Genomic DNA, 22009 nt, shown 5'->3' with positions numbered 1-22009 from the left:
CTTTAAAATGTGGTGGCCTAACAGCTAGGACAGCAAACCCTGAACTGTTATGGTGTCACTGAGGGCCCCTTGAGCAAGGTACCGTCCCCACACACTGCTCCCCGGGCACCTTTCATTGCTGCCCACTGCTCACTGAGGGCAATTGGTTAAAAGCAGAGGACACATTTTGTGTCACTGTGGGCTTTGCTGTGTATCACAATGACAAAAAACATTCACGAAAAAAGGAAGATGAGCATTTCATGAACGCTCATCACAATTCACTTCATTTCATATATGCAACAACATGTTGCCTTACTCTTTGTTTGGATGTAAAGGTTAATAAAGGCAGTATTCAACAGTCATGACATTATGGCTCCTGAGATCTACAACATGAACGAAGACAGAATCATGTGCATAATTTATGACATCCTCACTCTGCCTGTCCCCTGCTAAGAAACAACTGGTCCAAGGAACTCCCAACAGCATCACAGGAAATAGCCTACAGCGAGGAAAAGCTGTGGTCCCTATCCACTCAAGATATGTACTTTCGGACTACACACCAAACACAAAAGACAGAAAGTGAAATTTGTCCTCTGCATTTAACCCATCACCCTGAGTGAGCAGTGGGCAGCCATGACAGGCATCCGGGGAGCAGTGTGTGGGGACGGTGCTTTGCTCAGTGGCACCTTCTGATTACGGGGCTGCTTCCTTAACCGCTAGGCCACCACTGCCCCATGTGGCACAGCAAATATGTTTACTGTATACTGTTCCACAATTCTGGAAAGCAAGAGGAACTTGTAGCAGTCACTCTGCCATTCAAGACTGATTTCAGAACTACAACTATTGCAGGGATCTTACAAGTTTTTAGAAAGCCATTTCCATGGCTTTTTACCCAAAGTCAAATTTTCATGACCATACATTTGCTGCAGTTTTAAACATTGTAGCTGTACAATTAGAAAAATGTTTCTCACACAGTTTTATGGGAAATATGTACCTGATTATACATTCATATGTCAATCCAACTTCAACCTTTTCCATAACTTTATGTTTATTTCATATTCCAAAATATGGAAAATTCTCTTTTCAAATTCCATGACTTTTCCAGGTTTCTAATGACCGCAGGAACCCCGTATTGTCAGCCATGGAAACTGAAACAGAGGTGGGGGAAAACAATTAGTCAGTTCTGCCATGCCTGGACTTAGCACAGGTTGCCCCCTACAGCATAGTACTAGAATAGACTAGAAACTGTGCAGTATGACTATGCAGTCACAGAAGACAGAAATGCTGAACAGTTCAACTGTAACTAGCATTCAGCATTGTCTAAGCTGAATGCAAAATTAAGGTTTTTGACACCAAATGACAAACTGCCTCTAATCTAGTTGAATTTTAAAATATCTGTATTATGATAAAGTATTGTGTTAATAACATCCTTATTGGATTCCATGAATCACCTCTTTCGACTGTAAAAATTTACTGTGAAATGGCAGAACAGGCAGACTAATTCGCAAGAATAAAGCAAAGGACACTGTAGCAGTAATATGGTTGTATTTTTGAGCAAGAGTGCCACCCAGAGGAGATCTGTGATCGTGGCGATAGAATAACCACCTATGCATGACTATTCAATTACTGGCACTAACATTATTGTCTGTACTGAAATGCTGCTGGAATCTCTGATGATTATCGAGTTTGGTAAAAAACAATCATGCAGTAGAGGGATTACTATGTGTTCAAATGATCTATTTAAATAAATTAATAGTTGTTTCTATGTTTGAGTAATAAGAATGCTTATTTTTTATTCATGGGCTAAATGTGAAAGGATACTTGTGTGTGCATGTGCAGTACAAGATAGGCATGTCTCTGTTACAGGCCACATGTTGTTTGCTGATGTGTTGTAATGTAAGTTCCAGGTGGTGCTTTACCCACAGGGAGGAAGCTGTTGTTTACAGACACACACACACACACACAGAGAGAGAGAGAGAGAGAGAGAGAGAGAAACAGGTCATATGTTCTCTGCAATACCAAATCCTCCTATGCTCTTCACAAAGGTTATATTTATGACATCCTGACTCTGCCTCTCCCCTGCTAGCAAATAACTGATCCAAGAAACTCCCAACAGCATCATTGGAAACCATCTATACACATACACACACACACACACACACACAGACCTGGTTTCACTTTCCACTGAGAAAAGTACTGACCCGTACAAGGCTACATCACTGAATAATGAAGTTTTATCTAAATATAAGGTTATGATGGTTATGACTATATTACTATGCCTATAGTAACTATGTTATGTAACACAACATAGTTGGAAATATATTATTGTATTAGTTGGACTAACTGTGTTAGACTGAGTGCAGTTCAGAATGAAGCACAGGTTTGAGTTTCAGCATAGCGTTCCCATGATATAAACTGACAGGTCAGGCATTTGGGACAGTCCTAAGAGGACAGCTCAGTGATTCTTGGCTGTGGATGCACTTGCTGTTATATTAACTGGCAGAAGAAGTGCACCACTCCCAAAGTGCAAAAGTGACCCTGTTGCGGATATTGAGTAATCAGCAGCGTATTGTACTTGGATCAATCTTTGACTGTGCGTCCAACATCTTTTCCTCCACTTCTCGATGGAAAGAATTGGCATTGTGGATTTCTTGGTTCTGCTAATATGAAGAAATTAAACACACACAAACTGTAATTTCCAGCTTTTAACTTACATAGGAAAGCTGTTTCCAAGCACGGTATTTACTACATAACCAGTTGTTTTAAGTACAGCACAAACAAGTTAAGTGATAGTAGTAACCTATTAGCTAAGAAACAGAACACCAAAATCACAGATAGAAACAGGTTCAGGTCTCCAGGGGGACTGTCCCTGTAACTACTGATTGTAAGATGCTCTGGATAAGGGCGTTTGATAAATGCTGTGAATTGTAAATGTAAGTTGATTATAAGTGTTTCTAAAGTCACTTTCTTAGCCACAAGAGGGCACTGTTACACAAGGGAGTAACACTCCTCCCCCAAACCATCCTGTTCTGTTTAATTTTCCTGAGGGAGATCAGCGTCACTCTGTCTTCTCGCAAATTCAGATTATAGTAAAAAAAAAAAAAAAAAAAAAAAAAAAAAAAAAAAAAAAAAAAAAACGTGGCCAGATGTGGTAAATTTACTCTACACACATGGTGAGGAAACATGTCCTCCTCTTGGCCTTCATTCCATCCTTCGCCCAGTCCCCCACTTCTTCTGATCCACATACACTCCTTCTCAGCAGCCATCGTCCCTTTTTCCTGATTCTGTAAGCCGTCTCCAGATGTTTGTCCTCAGAGAGTTCATGGGATCTCAGAGAGCTTTCAGTGACCATAAATGCAAAACAGAAAATCATATCGCATTGTTTACAAAATGGGAAAAGGGAGGAAAAAAAACTGTAATACAACAGAAAGAAGAATATAATCACAGAATTCATGGAAACATTTCACTTCCTATAAAACTTCTGAAAGCTGGAATTTCTTATTAGACAGCAAATGCCTGCATTTGTGATATCTGATAGGCTGTGGAACAGAAAGATGATTGGAGCAGATTGAGCCAAGAGCCACTTGGGGATTGAGAACACAACAGAGTCAAATGAATCATAGAAAGATGGGGGGAGAGAGAGAGAGAGAGAGAGAGAGAGAAAAAAAAAAAAAAAAAAAGGAGATCTGCGGGACAGAAGCAGGATGGACACTCCACATGCAGGCTCACAAAGCATATTCAGACTGAAAGGAAAAACTGGAGGACTCGGACAGAGAAACCTTGAGCTGAACATTGCTCAGACACTAAATATCCACTGGAGCACAAGCCGTGAGTTAAAGATGGCAGTCTGGCGATTTGCCCCGGTGTTTGTGTGTGTGCATGCGTCCGTGTTACACTGGCATTTGTTGGGCTGCACATCGCTGCTAAGTCAGTGTGAGATTACATTCTGTTGCCAGACCAAACTCCACTCTTCAGCTAATTAAAACCAAGCCGCTGAACTGCGGGCATGTGTGCGGGGTGCCGGCTGAGATCGGGCTGCCTGGGAGGAGACAGAGGGACATGAAGAGCTTCCCTCTGCCTGAAACCCCCCCTGCAGATACTGTCATGATTAACATGAATGCACAATACCCCGCCCCCATTAGGACACTAGCACGCATCTTCCAGCTAATGAATGAATGAACAAGAAACACGTAAACACACACCAAAAGTAATTTTAACACACACATTTGAATACATGCATGAAAAAGTCAAAACAAAAAGTCACACAAACATCTCCAGACAATTAACCGTGTTAAATAACCCTAGTACCACATGCACATGTACACGCACACACACTCAATCAAACCTAGCTCCATCCTGTCATCTCTTAAACCTCGCTCTCCTACTGGGTTCTTCAGAACATCTGCAGGGGCCCAACACTCAAAAGCACAGTCTCACTGAGTCCTGCACACATGCAGTGCAAGGATTCCATACAGAATACGAGTGGGGAGAGAGAAGGAAAATGAGAAAATGGCAAAAAAAGCCTCCAGGTCAACTGATTGAAGTCGTCTGTTGTACTTTGACACACCTGAATGTCTAAACCCCGAGCCCGGCAGCCAATAAAAATCCAGCTCACACTACATAGACATCACACTAAGGTTAAAAATGTTTAAAAACGTAAATGCACAAGCAGATGGGGCATTTTTCATTTTTGGAGCATAAGAGGAAACAACATTTTTGCCTGTAGACACCAGAGCCACTTCAGCTCTACCAATTTAATCAATCCCAATTCCAATTAAAATTAGTAGCTCCTTAATTGATTTCGGAGGGCCCTCAGGTTATTATGTGAAGAGGTTTAATCCCCCACCCTTTAACCACACAGCCAAGGACTCCAGATTTTGTGCTAAAATGGTTAATAATGTTATAACATACTAAAAATGTTATAACCTAATAACTTATAATGGTTGAACTTACTTTCCACTATATGCGATTCATAAAAACTAAATTTGTAAATGTGTACTGGACATATGCTGCACATTTTTATATAAAAGTTTTGGCAATATTTGTGTTATAATTTATTTAACTATGCACAGGGGATGCACAGTGGATGAGTACAAAAATATGTGGGCATATTCTCCTTTTTTTCCCCATATTTTCTGTCCAGTTCCACTTATTTCAAATGGACAGGACATTCTAAAAACGGAATAAAAAAAAATGAATCAAGTAAAATCCGAAAGCCACATCCGATCCCAAATTAAATGCAAGTACGTAAGTGCATCAGAGAAACCAGTCAGGTAGGAACAACAAAAAGGAGACGGAAGCGCACACACACTGTTGGAAAGGAGAAAGTTGAGAATGTTCACCTTTGTTCCTCTGATGGTCTGTAACAGGAGGTCACAACATGTAGAAGAAGGGTCAGCGACAGACTGCGTGCTTGCTGCTCTGAGATGAACTGGGGAGGGTAGGGGGGTGACTGGTTCTGGTGGTCGTCTGCCGCTCCTGGGCTGCATTAGTGCTGGGGAGTTTAGTTATGTTTGTTTGTGATTGAAACCACGATGAAACCACACTGACCTTGCAGAAAGCCTGGGAACATTCAGGCCATGTCGGTGTGTGCTTGTATTAAGAGTGTGGGGGGTGCAATACAGGTATAGTAGTTGTATAATAGCTGTATTTATATGGTAGAAAACAATTATTCACAATCAATCAATATTTCTATCTTTATTGTGTTAGGTCATGGTATGGACATGTCCCATGATGCAGCTCTACATTACTGAATGCTTAGAAAGGCTGCAGCCCACAGGAAGCTCACCACAGAAGAAAAACAAGGCCTGAATTCTATATGTTACTGCATTAATGAATTCAATTTTAGAAAAAACATGATAACATCAGTACGTTTCTCTGGAACACACGTTTTTGACAATCTTTAACGTCTTTGACTTAAATTCTAAACTCATACTTGTGGTCTGTCACTGAAAATCTATTTTTTAAAGCTCCAGAGGGTTTCAAATTAAACTAAAAGATGCATTTCTTCCAACTGTAGGGGGGATCTTCAGCAGAAGAGCTCAGCATGTTCCTGCTGCCTGCAGCCACAGAGACATCACTGCACCGTGAAACCGCTGAGAGGCCAGAACGCGCGTGTGTCGAAACTGACGAGAACTGTAGCTCCAACTGGGTCAGAGGCATTGTGTGTGTGTGTGTGTGTGTGTGTGTGTGTGTGTGTGTGTGTGTGTGTGTGTGTGTGCGAGAATTCAGCCTCTTGACCATGAAGTCAAGCAAAGAGGCCCACTGTGTACACCTGAGACACACATGTGAAGATGTGAAAAGAACATTTGTCTATAAATGTGTGTGGATGGCTGAGTGAACTCTGCTTTTTTGCCGTAATTCTACCAAATTCATTAGTGAACTAAAATCAATTAACTGATACTAGAGTGGTTATGGGTGAGAAATGAAATGAAATTTCAGCATCAGGTAAGATTTGGTCATTTAGGCAGCTGGGCTGTCTATAGAGTTAAATACCTGAATGCTGAAGCACGGATATTGAAGTTATTAGAAGGGATGCAAAGTATCATCAGAACATATCCTTATCAATTCCTCATAAACAGCGGTCCTGGACCTGGACTTGCTGGCTATTGTGGCGTATGAAAACTCTCCCATAGATGAGTTGGGTGGAGATTTTGTCACCTGATAAACCATTCAATTATAGGATGAAGGTGGTCAGAAGAACACAAATCTATTAATGTATGCATCAGAAGGAGGAACAGAAAAATTGAAGAATGAAAGCAAAAAAGGCAAGAAATTTGGGGGCAGGGTGGGGAGAAAGGGAGAGACATCGAGAAAGAGGAAGCTTGTAAATTAGAATCATATTTCTAATAAAGAACACTGGTGGTTATTCTGAGGACTGAGTCCAGGGGAAATTAAAAGATGACAGTTGGGCTCTTTAGAAATGCTCAGCTGAGCACAGGAATGGCCTGAAGGGGTCTGAACTAGGCTAAAAAGGTCTGAGGTGAGATTTAAGGAGCTGAACAGCAGCCAGGAATGAAAGGTCGTGGTTCCCGGACCAAGTTGGCTGATTTGATTTGGTCTGGTGGGAAGTAAAACAGACTGATTTCAGAAGCTGCAGGCATGCTGTAATGAAGGACCAACACGGTTTGTCCCTGAGACAATTAAATTTTAATATCAATGATAATATCAAATTGGACTCAATGTGCGGAACATTTATTACACATTAAATGAACCCCATAAAAAGTACCAGAAGAAGAAAGCCAAGCCAGTCCTTTTTGTTGGGCACTGAAGACAAGAATATGAGAGCAGAGGCCAGAGTCTCTAGTTTTTATAGGTACAACATAGAAAACACTTTATATTAAACCATCCAGGTTTCAGGCGAACAAAAGTATTAAAGCACCCAGGTGTGCCAAATTGGTAGTGGTCTAATGGGTTAGACACTCACCTATGAACCACATGACCACAAAGTCACAAGGTGACCCCCACTTACTACCATTGTGTCCCCGAGTCTTAACTACAAATGTGAATGAATTTAAAAGACATTATGTCTATGCCCGGTTTAAGCTGCGGCGTTAAGGGTGAACATGGTTAAGGGTAGGCCGACATGAAGTCCTGCCTGCCACAGGAGAAGAGCATGCCATGGTGAAGCTGAGAATCAATGATATAGGTATAAACATGAGGCATAGTCAGCAGCACAATTAAACATACGATCATCAACATTTAAAAAGTGAGAATGAAGTGTGGTAATAAAATGAAAACTATTGGGAAGAGTTTAATAAACCCTCAGCCTGAGTGAGAAGGAACTCTGTTCTCATCTTATCAGACATTTGGATCTGACTACAGAAAATTTTTAAAGAAACAAAAAAAAACAACAAAAAAAAAACACACACAGACACATGATTAGACCAAGAGAAATTACATTATGTACAGTATATTGTAAATTACCTTTCTGTAACAGACCTCAACTCAGTAAGCGAAAGCTGATTTATGCTCATTCTCTTTTAATGAAAGCAGGTAAAATAAACCATTATTGTCCCCAATTCTACTTCTTTAGACAATAAGATAAAAACGTGCACAGAATAAAATGTAGTACAGTTCATGATATGTCCCAAAACACACACACACACACACACCCAGAGATAATCCTGCCAAGCTCAACACTAACCAGAGACCTGATTCAGACACAGGCTGACCGCCACTATCTCTCCTCTTTACTTCCACTCCATCCTTCAGCTCAGAGCAGAGCAGGAGACATGAAGCAGGACAGGAGCGGCGAAGTGAGGGGGGAAAAAACGGACGTGAGCGGAGCGATGCTGCAGGTACAGACGGGACAATCAATCAACTGACGCCCCGAGGTGAGAAGCATGACCCCGAAGAAGCTCTAACATCCTGCAGCTTCATCATGGCCCTGATCAACACACCTTACTCGATGTTTCTCTTTGGCAAAAATTAAGAAATGAACATGCAAATGAAGGGCTCTGATGGGGAGAGGTGAAACTTAAGCAACATCTGAAGACTGAAAAGAGAGCAGAGAGGCTGAGGGGCACATGGAGGAGGAGGGTTCGGGTTTGATCAACTCCAGGCGTCCGCACAGGAAATGACCTGGCCAGTGGAGAGGGAAAGAAAGACAGAGCGGCGTGGATCAGAAAGGGAGGAAGGTTTCCATCTGACAAACAGGCCACGCTGACACTGGCGATGAAGAGGCAGCACTCAGGAGACCATTTTCATGAACTCATATTAGCATACTAGCACAAACATTATTAGGGTTTTCGTTACAAAAGAAACACATGTTAGGTGATCATGGTAATTTAAAACAATTATATAACAATTTATCAAGAACAAAAGTGAGTGAGAGACAGGTTTTGTGTCTGTGTCTAGACAACCAACTCTCCTTCTCGACTCACATCAGCAACCTTTCCCGCTCATGTAGATTCCTTCTCTACAATATCAGACAAATCCGCCCTTATCTGTCAACCCAGGCCACCCAACTACTAGTTCAGTCCTTAGTAATCTCATGACTGGATTACTGTAACTCCCTTCTAGCTGGTCTACCACTATGTACCATCCGACCTCTACAACTACTATAAAATGCAGCAGCACGACTGATCTTCAACCTTCTCAAATTCTCCCACACCACCCCTCTGCTACGTTCCCTCCACTGGCTCCCAGTAGCTGCATGCATCAGGTTCAAAATACTGATGCTGGCCTACAAAGCCAAACATGGAGTAGCACCATCCTACCTCACAGCCCTTATTACACCTCGCACTGCACCTCGTATACTCCGAGCCTCCAGTACTGCTCGCCTGGTCCCTCCATCGCTAAAGGTAAAAGGAAGACACCTAGACTCTTCTCCGTCTCGGCCCCTCTGTGGTGGAATGAACTTCCCCTCGAGGTCAGAAAAGCTCAGTCACTGAGCACCTTCAAACGACAGCTCAAGACCTTCCTCTCTAAAGAATATTTAGATTAACTTGTAACTTTCTTATTATCGAACTTGTGTACAGAATCTACAACAGAGTGAATAAAAAGATTGTATTCATAGTTGGGGGTCCTAGTGAACCGAAATTGATCTCTTCATCAATGGTAACTTGAAAGCACGTTGTAAGTTGCTCTGGATAAGGGCGTCTGCCAAATGCCGTAAATGTAAATGTTTTGTTTGAACAAATTTTAAAAGTGAGCATAAATATTAATTTTGGGAAGGAAATAGCAGCATTTTTAAAAGGGTTGGCCCTATCATCCACCTTACAAAAACATGCAGTATAAATGCATTATCACCTTACTTCATTATTGACAATGGGCTCCGCATTAATAAATATGAGCATTGTAGAAGGTATAAACATTTCTACCTTTAAAGTATGAAGGGTCACTTGGTAATATTGGCCAAAAACACAAGTGTCACTAATAGATCATATGGTAACATATTGACAAAAATTGTTCTAGGAGAACTGATCATGCTTAAACCTACAGTAAAAACATTAAACAAAGTAGTCAAAGAATTACTGAGTAGAAACACCCATGACCTGTGCAGTTTACTTCGTGTTGCTCGATTAGTATCAGTATCACATTTCATTGTTGCTTTACTGCCCCTGTGCTTAGACATTAAAAATAATTGAGTCGTATTACAGTTAAATACCCTACTTCGCACGCTTTGTGAGCGGTTCCGGTAGTCTGTACAATGTCAAATTACGTCAGATAATTTGCAGATTATCAACTTTTGAGCCACTTCAGCCCTTTCAAAGTGAAACCCCTTGACTATGATCCATGACTAGAATTACTCTATCTTGTTAAATTGCATGGTTTTAAGTGACGTACTTGATCATTTCGCACACGTGTAGCCTTTAAAATAAATAAAAGTTAGTTTAGTTTGCACAGGTACTGCATTGTCTAGGTCAGGTTCGAGCTGATTTGCTGTCGACATTGAATTTAACAATAATCGACAATTTATTGAAACAGCGCTGCGCTCATCATGCTGATCACGAGACGTTTCTGTGCATTGACGGGCAGGCACACAAACAAAGCAATTACCGAGGAACAGGCCCAGTGCCTCGCTCTGGCGTCTTGCTGAGCAAAGCTGCTTGCCTTGACTGACGTGACACTGAATTTAATCAGGCATGCGTGAGAGTACACAAGACGCGAAACAAATATATATATATATTTATTTTCACACACACACACACACACACACACACACACACACACACACAACAAACTGTCCTCTGTGGTGAAATGAGACCTTGGTGGAATGAACCAAGTCTCATGTCTGTGTAAGAACAAGCCAGAGCCAAGAAAAAGAAAATGAGAGCCGAGCTGAAACAGACAGTTGGATCCGTGCCACTGTTACACACACCTTCCACGGGCATCAAGCTGTTCCAGCCTGGCTCTTTTCATGTGGTATAATGTGAAGAAAGTTATGCAATATTATGATGACAGTTATGCAGGAGGATGAAAAAAATGACTATTAAATGGAGAGCTGCCGAGCTGAGCATGGATGGGAAAACTGTATATCCTGTATACAGAAACACGGCTGACATTCGGCTATGGTGCTCATGATTAGATTTCGGTACTTCGTTCTTTATTTGTTTTTATTCATTTATTTAGCACTGAGTTGATAGACTATGACAGAGCTGAGCTTCTCCAGTCAGACAGAGTGACAGACGCCAGAAGTGTGTGAGGCCAAGGGGGCGGCCCTCAGAGAGGGACAGAGGGCATGAGCCTGAGACAGCAAATCCTCAGGGGACAATTACCACAAGAATGAGACGTGTGTGGGGGCAAGGGACAGTCCCTCAGAGGGAGAGGACAGTTGGGGGAAAGTGAGAGTTAAGCACCCACAGGAACTGGAGCAAGACTAGCGACGGTAAAGGGGGGGGGTTGTTTTTAAGGATGTGTGGACACATCCCCCTGAAAACATCTCCCTGGATCTGTGTGTGTGTGTGTGTGTGTGTGTGTGTGTAGCTCTTTTACGATTTGAAGCATTTCCTGTTGTAAAATAAGTGCTGAAGGCATTCGTCACAAAACCTTACTCACCCCAGAGAGGCTGCACCACACACACACAAAATCTACTCACAATCTACTATCTTTGTAAGGACCTAGAACAACATGTCTTATAATTTGTGTAACATCCTGTACATACTCCCTATTCATAAAAGTTTAAAACACTTAAGGTTTATGCGTCTTAGGTCCAGAACAATTTTTTTTGCTGAAATTTTAATGTGAACACTTGGTCCTCTTAGATTACTGGAAAGACACGCACACAATGGGAGAAGTATTTGTCCCCTGTCCTGTTTGTCCTCTGCCTCGTTTAATATCCTTCAATTAACACACAGAACAAAATTGTAATTTCCCTCTGATTGCAGCATAAACTTTCATTTCCTCCCAGTCTCCTGCATGTGAATCTGAGGCCATGCGAAGTAGAGAAGCAAACTCGAGCGGCCAGGAGGCATGTGTACCCCAAGTCAACATGTAATAGGCGCTGGGGGCAGAAATTGCTGCAGAAATTGCTGCTGTGAGGTTGTGTTCTTGGTCGGTGTTACTTACAGCACTTCCAGTAAAAGGACACAAGGCCTCATTCACAAACCGGCCATCGACAGTAAAATGAAAAGAAAGTGCAGAACGCATCAACAGAGGAATGAAAGAGCTGTAAGAGAAGAAAAAATAAAGGAAAAACCCGCTTTGTCCACTCAGCAGCAAGGCCAACTTAAACAGCCACACTGGGGAGGTTCTCTTCCCTTGCCATCGCTGGGTTCTCGAAACCAACCTCCGGCGAGATGGCAAACAAACCGACAGAGGATCTGTGGCCTGACTGCTCCCATCCGAGACCGGTTGGTCCACGGTGACATGCTAACATGCTTTCCTGCTAACCACCACAGACCAGTACCTGATCAGGAATGAGCTTGTCCTTAACCTCCATCTGTGCCCCATCACCATGCAAAGCTGAACCCGGTGCCCCACCCCCAAAACCTCTTCATCCCCTCTCTATATATACACATGCAACTGTGAAACTGTAGCTGTGAAAACACACAATGACACACACCCGCGCAAAGCCACACACACAGCCAGGCATACGCATACACAGAGGCAATTAAAGGGTTCAAAAGATAAATTCGGTCCCAGAAATATGATAGTGTGCAGATTAACAAGATATACATGAACACAAACTCTGGACTGCCAGGCCTTTCATGACAGATGACAGACCTAACAATGATCTTCCCAAGATCACAACAAAAAAGCCGCAAAGGACCTCCCAGAATGCACTGCAGGGGGCCTAAGTCTTCTGTTGTCTTCCGTGATTAGTTCTGGGTACTAAACCCAGCAGAATGAGTTTGTGTGTGTGTGTGTGTGTGTGTGTGTGTGTGTGTGTGTGTGTGTGTGTGTGTGTGTGTGTGTACACAATCGTGTATTTGTGAGAGAAAAATCTTGACATCCTGTTACTCTCAATCCCAAATGACCATGTTAGACAAATGATTAAATTTTGTAACCCAGAGTTCTCAACAAATGCAGATTCAGAGCCTCTGAACTGCCCAAAATTAAATGTTAAACTCAGGTCAAGGCACTATTCTGATTCAGTCCTTACACACAGTACGCAGTTATTGACCAAAGATGGCTACTAAAATCCAAATCAATTAACAAGGGAAACTATTAAATGAAATCAACAATCATCAGCATCAATCTATACTACAATGATGCATGAGAGACTCTGCAAACAGGGTAAATTCAAAATTGTGAATGGAAACTTGTCAGCTGCTAGAAGGGCCGTCATACACAGGAAGCAAGATGAAGAATCAGGCTGGAGGCCACAGAGTGAAGTTGAAAGCATAATGCTGCACGTTCTCCATTTCTATGTCCACTAGCGAAACAGTGAAGACATAAAATGAACTCCAGATGAATCACTGACAAACATGGCATTTTCAGAAAGGAATGAAGAACTTCTGGGTAATTACATAATACAATCTACAATAACCTTTCATAAGCATTACTAAATTTACATTTACATTTGCGGTATTTAGCAGACACCCTTATCTAGAGTAGCATATAATCAGTAGTTGCAGGGACAGTCCCCTGGAGACACGTGTCTTGCTCAGAGACACAACGGTATGAAGTGGGGTCGACAGTATCTAACAAAAGTGAGTACACCACTCACATGTCTGTAAATATTTAATTACATCTTTCCTTGGAATAACACTGATGATATGACACAAATTGAATGTAAAGTATTCAGTCAGTATACAGCTTGTATATAACTGTAAATATGCTGTCCCCGCACAATTAAACAGCCATAAAAACTCGAACAAAAATGAGTAAAACCCTAAGTGTAAATGTTTAAATTGTTATTTGCAAGCCTTTCTATAATATTAATAAATGCTCACTTCACACGACAAAAAACCTTTGAATGCATAAGACTAATTCTTCAAGTTTAATATCTTGGATCGAGGTACAATGGGCTAAAACAGGTTGTTGTTCTGTTTTTCCCCAGAAAGAAGAGTCTTCATTTCCGTTGATGGTTGACTGATATTGTATATCTGTATATCTCTCCCGTGGTGCCACTGCACTGAAACTCATGAAACTGCTGGGTTTGCCTATTTGGGGGAAAAAAAAAAAGTGGTAAAATCCCAAAGGGCCTTTTTAAGAGGAGGAAATAAATAAGCAAATGGGGGCAGAATGTGGCTGGCTGGGGACCGAGCACTTCCAGCAAATCTGGGGTCACAGACTCCAGAGGGAACATGGCCAGACAGTTATACCTACTGGTGTACATGCACGCTACGTACACCCCACACACTTCAATTAATGAGTTACACCCCAGCGCGCGCGCGCACACACACACACACACACACACACACACAGCCACGAGTGGTTGCAAAAACACAAAGCACGACTCAGAACTGTAACTATTGCATCTCTTTATTGACTAAAGTGGAGCTCTGCCAACAGCATTATGGTAACGACACGGAGCGCGGGGGGAAAAAACCCTCATTAGTCAATATCAGCCAATCAACATCAATCAAAGAAAAAACAGCCACAACCAATCACCTTCAGTCTCCCTGAATGGGGGCAGGCCATGCAAAGAGAAGTTACAGTTCCTAGCACAGTCGTGGCTGGACAATCTCAGTGACGATAATTTTGTAACTTTTCCCCAGTCCTCAGCAGTCCAGTCCCTGTACTTTATGCAGGATATTAGTCTGTCCTTGATGTTTTTCTTGGTGAGAAGCGGCTTATTTGCTTCCCTTCTTGACACCACTTGTTCCATCCTCCAAAAGTCTTTGAGCAAGCTCTGCACTGGTGGAACCCCAATCCCGCAGTGGAATCATCTTTAGGAGACGGTCCTGGCGCTTGCTGGACTTTCTTGGCCACCCTGAAGCCTTCTTGACAACACTTGAACTTCTCTTCTAGACATTTTTAATGATCTGATAAATGGTTGATTAAGGTTAACTTGTTAACTTCATTGAAATGATCTCGCAGGTCCTTTTGAGGCAGGGCTGAAATGCAGTGGAAAGGTTTTTTGTGATTAAGTTCATTTTCATGGCAAAGAGGGACTTTGCAGTTCATCTGATCACTTTTCATAATGCTCTGTAGTATATGCAAATTGCCATAATAAAAACAGAAGCAGCAGACTGTGATACTGAAAACCAGTTTTTGTGTCATTTTGGCCACAACTGTAGGCTATGGGTGTGTGTGTGTGTGTGTGTGTGTGTGTGTGTGTGTGTGCATGCGTGCGCACACACTGCAGACATACACATGAAAGAGTGAGTGTTCATTTACTTTCTGTGATCTTTTGATACTGTTCTCTTTAATTAAAACCAGATCTCTATCTTAATGTAGCAAATGTGAATATCCTCTCACTTTATGAAATCTTCTTTATTTCTCTCAGTCTCACACACACACACACACACACACACACTACTACCTGGTATTAAAACCAGACTTTCAGTCAGACATACTCTCATTCACACTCTGCTGGGGTGCACCAGACGTTTAAAATACAACCCCCTCCTCATCTTCTCTCCTCTCTCCTCCCACCCCAACAAAATCTCTCCATCATCACACCCCATTTTTCACACATACAACATAAAAATGATATCTTAACCACAAACAGATAAAACAGATGTGTGGATGAATACAAAGTGAGTCACTTTCAGGATAAGTGCCATTTGATGTTTTTGATATGATCTTCAGCCACCTGATCTAACCACCTTCACTAGCTAAGGTAGCTTGTGGTGCCCGACACCTTACTGAGAAACTTCATGAGTTTTCCTTTAGTCAACCACTTATCTGCGTGTGTGTGCTCAGTAATACGCACTCTTTGCCCGTAGGTAAAGTAGGTTTACAGGAAGAACACATTCCTCAGTGTTTGTGGTGTTGAGTCAGTGGTTCTGTCCAGAGATGCTCTGTAATTCACCTCCCTCAAGGAAATTATTAACAGTGTGTGTGTGTGTGTAACAATTTTTAGATGAGTGTTTGGGGCTCAGTTTGTGTGTTTGTCAAAGCCTCAGATATCTCCTCCGTTCCCAGTGTTTGTTCTGGTTCCTCTGGGTTTGTGTGTCTATCCTGTTATTCAATCCTTGTGTATGTGTGTGTGTGTATATGTGTGTGTGTGTGACTGAGTTCACCAGGCCCCACACTCTCCCTGCTGTCGAGGGGAACAGAAAAGGGGGTATTAGTAAAAACATCGTTCTCATGGCGACCAGGTCCCTCTGCGCGTCTGGTTTCTATTTGACTGCTTTAATTGGACTGAATGTCACAATCCATGTATTTTACCAGAGTGAACCGACTGCATCATGTTACTCTCCATCTCTCTCTCTCTCCGTCCCGCTCAGACACACCTGGTGCACATTGATGGGGTAATTTCTAGTGAAGTGTTTATAACACAGAGTCAAGTTTTGAACATGAGCCCGGTCTCTGAGCCAGAGAGTTCCATTCGCCAAGTAGAGCAGGAAGTCCAAGACACATTCCTCATCACTAAAAAAAGTAGGAAAGAAAGAAAGAAGAAAAGTGTTTTCTATAAGACAAAACCTTCTCAAATGAAATGTACAGAAATATACCTTGATGTTCTTTTAAAAGTTTAATCAGTTCAGAGTAAAAATCATACTTAGCATAAAACCAAGACCAGTAAATGACAGTGTGCATTACATATGTTACCGTAGAGACCCATTTTCAAAGGGTGGGTCCTGCAGTCTAATGGCTGTGTTGGCCACGACACTAGCCAGCACAGACACACACACATAGAGGGAGAGAGGGAGAAAGACCGACCTCGGGTCAGCGGTGAGGTGGAGCAGTTTTGTGGGAGGGGCCGGGCAGCAAGACTCAAGGTCTCCCACCCTGCGACTCGGGGAGGTAAAGAGCCCATCCATCATCCGCAGCACTGGAGCCGGGCCATGCGGGCCTGGCCCGCAGCCACACTGCCGCCATGAAGAGAGACGCTCGGGCTAACAGCCCCAGCACCTCCACAGGGGAGGCGAGGAAATCAAGGGCAGTCCTTCGGAGCACACCGCTCCCCTCCAGCAGGAGATCTGAGATGAGCCTGTGCGGCGGAGCCGTTGTAAAAATAGCCCGGAGGCAAGCGAGCGCGTCACAAAACAACACATCTGGGGCTAGACCCGACGCAGCGACATGAGCTACGCTTCAAACGACATTAGTGCCATTAAAAAACAGCTTCACCAGAGCGTTTCTGCTAGAAAATGTCCAGGCAGGAGCACTCGGACTCGACAGGATAATGTAGAACCAGACTACATGGATAACAGACTGCAGACTAGCACCACATCAGCCATTTATCAATCTTTGGGAAAAGGGGACATGAATAATTAAAAAAAAAAAAAAGTCATGATAGTCAGACACGAAATCACCAAAACCTCCAGCCAATCAGCTCGCCAAAGACAACAGCTCTGCAGAGGGGGGGTTTTAAGAAGAGATTTGGCCATTAGTAGGAGTCAGATGGCTTTTGTCAACCCCCCCTCCACGAGACAGAGGAAAAGATGAGAGAGGGGGAGAGAAGAGTGGTCTGAAAGCCAAAAGAACGAGTGAATCATGGTCGGATCCTCCACTCCTACTCGGCGATCATTCCCACCAGCGTTTGTCAGAATAGTCACAGTGCGATCTCTCACTCGCTGTGTGTCTGTGTGCTGCTGACACACAAGGTGCAAAGGTGCTGAATTCGCACCAGTGTCATAAAATGCTGCCGATGATGGAAGACAGTGATATAACCTAATATCCCCCCTCTTCCCTTTCTCTCCTCTTATCACTTACTTTAATTGTCCAACCTCCTCACTCCCTCCAGCTCTGTCCACAGTCAAAATCGACCAAGAGGTTACATCGTGTACTGTCGACATCATGTTGTGATATTTGGCTGTGGGGACTTTACCGTACAGTGCCTGTTCTCTGGGATGAGCTGGCATGGCTGTGATATAGTTTGTAATTGCACAGTTAAGGTGCACATTCAAAACCAAGAGAAATGAAGAGTTTATTTCGAGCTTATAACAGTGCAATGGTTGCATGCACCGAGAGGGCATCAGCAGGAAGTATGATGCCGGCGTTGAGAATACAAAGGCGGGGATACATGTCTAATCAAAATATTGTTTCTGAAGTCCATAAGATGTACAAGAACTTGTTCTTCTTTATCCTCTTGCTTGGAATGAAAGTTAGAGTGACACATATGCCAGAGACCCCTACATGGGACAAGGTAACTTTGAGATCCCAGGATTATTTTGATTTCCCAAAATTGACTAAATGAAGAGCTTGACCTACAACATGCCATTTGAAAAAATATGACTGCTGTGAAATGGTTGCATTACAGATGTTGTGTTGTGGTTGAGAATATACCATATCATATTTATTTATAAAGCACTTTAACACAACAAAGGAGCTGACCAGAGTGCTGTACATTAAAATAAAAAATAAGTTAAATTACGACAAAACGTTCATTAAAAATTAAGAACAAAAGACAAACTGAATAAAATAAAACATGCAGCAATTTGAATTAAACAAGGGGTTGAATAAAACAGATATATATTAAAAAAGGACTGCATAAGAAGCCACATAAAACACTGCATAAGAACACTGTACGAGAACAGCGTCACACTGGGCTAAAAGCCAGGGTGTAAAAGTGAGTTTTTAAACGAGATTTAAACGCAGTGAATGACAGAGCCTGTCTGACACTGATGGGTAGGTCATTCCATAGACGTGGGGCGGCCACTGCAAAGGCCCTGTCGCATTTGTGCTTGTAAGGTGACCGAGGAACAGACAATAGTCTCTGGTCTGGAGACCTGAGAGAACGGGATGGAGTGTAAGAATGGAGTAGGTATGACAAATAGGCTGGAGCCGAGCAATTCAGGGATTTAAAAACAAATGGAAGAATTTGACATGGAGCCAGTGTAGCGAGGCTAAGACCGGGCCTGTTTGTACCAGTGAGATATGGTGGTCACTGGCATTGCTCTGCACCACTGAGGTGGTTGTATTAAAAAAAAAAAGAAGAACATCACACGGTGACAACAAAATGTGTCCTCTGTTTTTAACCATCACCCTTGGTGAGCAGTGGGCAGCTGCTCAGTGGCACCTTGGTGGATCGGGATTCAAACCGGCAACCTTCTGATGCAGATTTCATAGTTATTTCATTATTGTTATGCCAGACCTGTTCCGCAGCTGTGTACCGTACTCACCGGTGATGCTTTGCAGGAGGGGGCTGAGGTTTGTCTGTTGCGTGAGCAGCAAGGTGAGCGCCCCAATCAGCTCCCTCTCCACGCGCTCCTCCTGATCCCCATCACCAGGCAGCGCCTCCCCGGAGAGAGAGTACAGGAACACCAGCATGGCCAGCAACTCGTCCACCTGCAGGCCAGCCTCCCCAGAACCCGCAGAACCCTCAGAGCTGGAGGCTGACTTTATGAGTGGAAGAACCTGCCTCAGAACAGCTGCAAGGTCCGAGTCTCCCACAGCCTGGAAAAAACACGGAACAATCACCCACCAGAGCAATACACAGAAAGATGGATTTCAGCAAACACGTCAAAGACATACATACAGTAAAAGCAACATAAACCAAGAGTTTTACACAACAGTGACACAACAGTGTGTGTGTGTGTATCTGTATCTGTATCAGTGAGCGGATGCTCCACATGGATTACATTTTAATGAGAAAGTTGCCTGTTAGAAAGCCCAGTGTTAGTCAGCCCAACACAAACACACATTATCTTCCTCCTGAGGGAGCACCGGCCACTCCAGGAAGCGGACAGAATATTCGAATGTGTAGTGTGTGTGTGTGTGTGTGTGTGTGTGTGTGCGCAGGGAACAGAGACTCTCTGCAGGGACTTATGATGTGGAACTGGAACATGAACACTGAATGTTCTTGTTCTAGACCAGCAGGTCTGTCCATTTATGATTATACATTCCATGTTATGATATAATTTTTAAAATAAAGTCATTATAACGGACATCTGTGTTGGAGTTGACAGAATTGCTGGTTTGATGTCTTAACGGCAGACTCGCAGTGGTGCATCCGGCAGAGCGCACGTGTCAAAAGCAGCAGCCCTTTTATGACTTCTTATTAATTTAACACCTGAATCAAGTTTAGTTGGTTGATTTGTATTTTTATTGAGCAAAACATAGCAGAAAAGCTTTGACCGCATTATGGCTGTGATTATGGTGAGCTTGTGCTATGCTATGGTTTTAAAGTGAAGTGATAGTCATGTAAAACACAGTGATGTGAAACACAGCAGCACAGCACACGGTGCACACAGTGAAATTTGTCCTCTGCATTTAACCCATCACCCTGAGTGAGCAGTGGGCAGCCATGATAGGCGCCCGGGTTGCCTATAAACATGTGCAGTAATGGTATTTGTTGCATTATGCTAATGCTTACTTACTATTCACATAATTTTTAAAAATTTTTTTTACATTTGGTCATACTGTACTTCACACCCTGAAGTCCATAGATGGCTGCCTGGCTGGTGAAGAAATAAAGCCAGTGACTGAACACTATACAGCTGGTTCTAACAGAATGCCTGCTAAATTCGGCGCAAAAAAAAAAAAAAAAGAAAGTTAAGCTATTTGGCTATAGCACAACAATTATTGCGTGAGTATTACTGACTCATAATTCATGCACACTTTCAATTAATCTACATGCAACAGGGACCTGCCCTGACCCAGACCTTCATTTTTGCGAATGTATGACTGTGCAGTCGATCAAACTGTGGCCCCACATTCCCCAAGCGACTCGTTCCACCAGCCGTCTCTCCCGGGGCAGTGACTCACACACACCCAATCAAAGCGCACATTTTTCTTCTTAGTCGTAGTGAAGTCAAACACTCCACGTTTGGTGCTCCAAATATTTGAACCCACTCGCTCTTTTCTTTTTTTGCGAGGAAAGAGAAACATGGATGAGGAAAACACAGAATAAGAGGTGGTTTCATGGCAGAAAGGGAGTAGTAAACATTTCATCGAGATGTTGCAGTCATTACAGGATGATGAAGCATCTATTTCAGATGAAAACTGATTGATCTGTGAGCTCAGAGGAAATTTAGCAACCCCCAGCATCTGACAGACCTTGGTCTTACAGTTTTTACACAATATTCACAGAGGGCATCAATAGTAAATATGATTAATAGGCCAATATCTGAAAATATTGGTCTACTGGTCGATAAACCAATCAAACCTACATCAGTAAAAAGTCATAAATGAGAATTTGACAAATTAAATTCTACTACCGTTGTTTTCCTATCCATTACATCCATTACAAATCAAAAGAGAGAACTGCTGGAATCCATATTTATAACCTCATTACACTGAAGAACTTTTAATTCTGAAGTCAAATTAAGAAGATTTAAAACCCTTCTACAATGGATGGTCAAGTGGCATTAACATGTACCTTTTAAATTCATTTTGATAAATACCAGTCATGACAGCCAAGCCTCACCACTCATTCCACTCCAGCTAGCTTCACCATTAACAACATTGGATAGAACAGAAAGGTGTGGGTGTCAGTCACAAGTCTGACTGGTCTGATTTGGGTGTGTAGTAAGCACCTGCAGCAGCCATCTGAACACATTTGTTGGCTGCATTAAGTGGTCTGTAAATACTGTGGCTTTAAGAAAAGCATAAGATTTAATCTGGAGAGATATGATGGGGTTGGAGATGAAAGCCACACTTGCGATCTCATAACCAGCACTTAATCCCCTTTCAAAAAAGCTGTTTTTCTTTTTCTTTATCGGGTCCAGTTCATTTCCTCCCTGTCAATATTTTCCAATGCCTGTCACGTTGTCACTTTGCGCCACGCTTGCTAACTTTCCCCAAATCATTCCCTTTTCACCCATGATCTTTACATGTATTTATGATTGTAATTGTGGGGTTTCAATGATTGTAAAACATACATCTTAAATAATTTAATGCAGCAAATTAAAACATTTTAATGTATAAAGTAATTCTAAGACTGAATCAGAGCTGGTCATAAGTCAGGTATCTTCTCTCTCTCTCCGTTTCTCCAATGGGTGGCTCATGCACTACTATTAGCAACACTATCTAGACTCATTACAGCTATAATAACAGGAATTGTAGCAATTTAGCCTCACTGTCAACAACC

The 22009-nt window shown here is 42.5% G+C and overlaps 1 protein-coding gene and 1 long non-coding RNA gene across 2 annotated transcripts in view; one reads left to right on the top strand and one right to left on the bottom strand.

The window, feature by feature from the left end:
* Positions 1–19374, bottom strand: part of LOC114774387 (sec1 family domain-containing protein 2-like) — a gene marked incomplete at its 5' end in the record, with an annotated part of 47311 nt that extends 27937 nt beyond the window's left edge. The window contains one exon of the mRNA XM_028966300.1: positions 19101–19374. Coding sequence (XP_028822133.1) covers positions 19101–19374 — 274 coding nt within the window. The remainder of the gene's footprint in view (positions 1–19100) is intronic.
* Positions 3686–8309, top strand: LOC114774386 (uncharacterized). Its single transcript, XR_003744803.1, has 3 exons — positions 3686–3807; positions 5999–6130; positions 8194–8309. It is a non-coding gene; the product is annotated as an uncharacterized LOC114774386 (long non-coding RNA).
* Positions 19375–22009: the final 2635 nt, after the last annotated feature.

Source organism: Denticeps clupeoides, unplaced genomic scaffold (assembly GCF_900700375.1).
Source record: "Denticeps clupeoides unplaced genomic scaffold, fDenClu1.1, whole genome shotgun sequence".
Lineage (NCBI taxonomy): Eukaryota > Metazoa > Chordata > Actinopteri > Clupeiformes > Denticipitidae > Denticeps > Denticeps clupeoides.
Note: the sequence above shows the minus strand (reverse complement) of the source record. Positions and strands in the feature narration are given on the sequence as shown.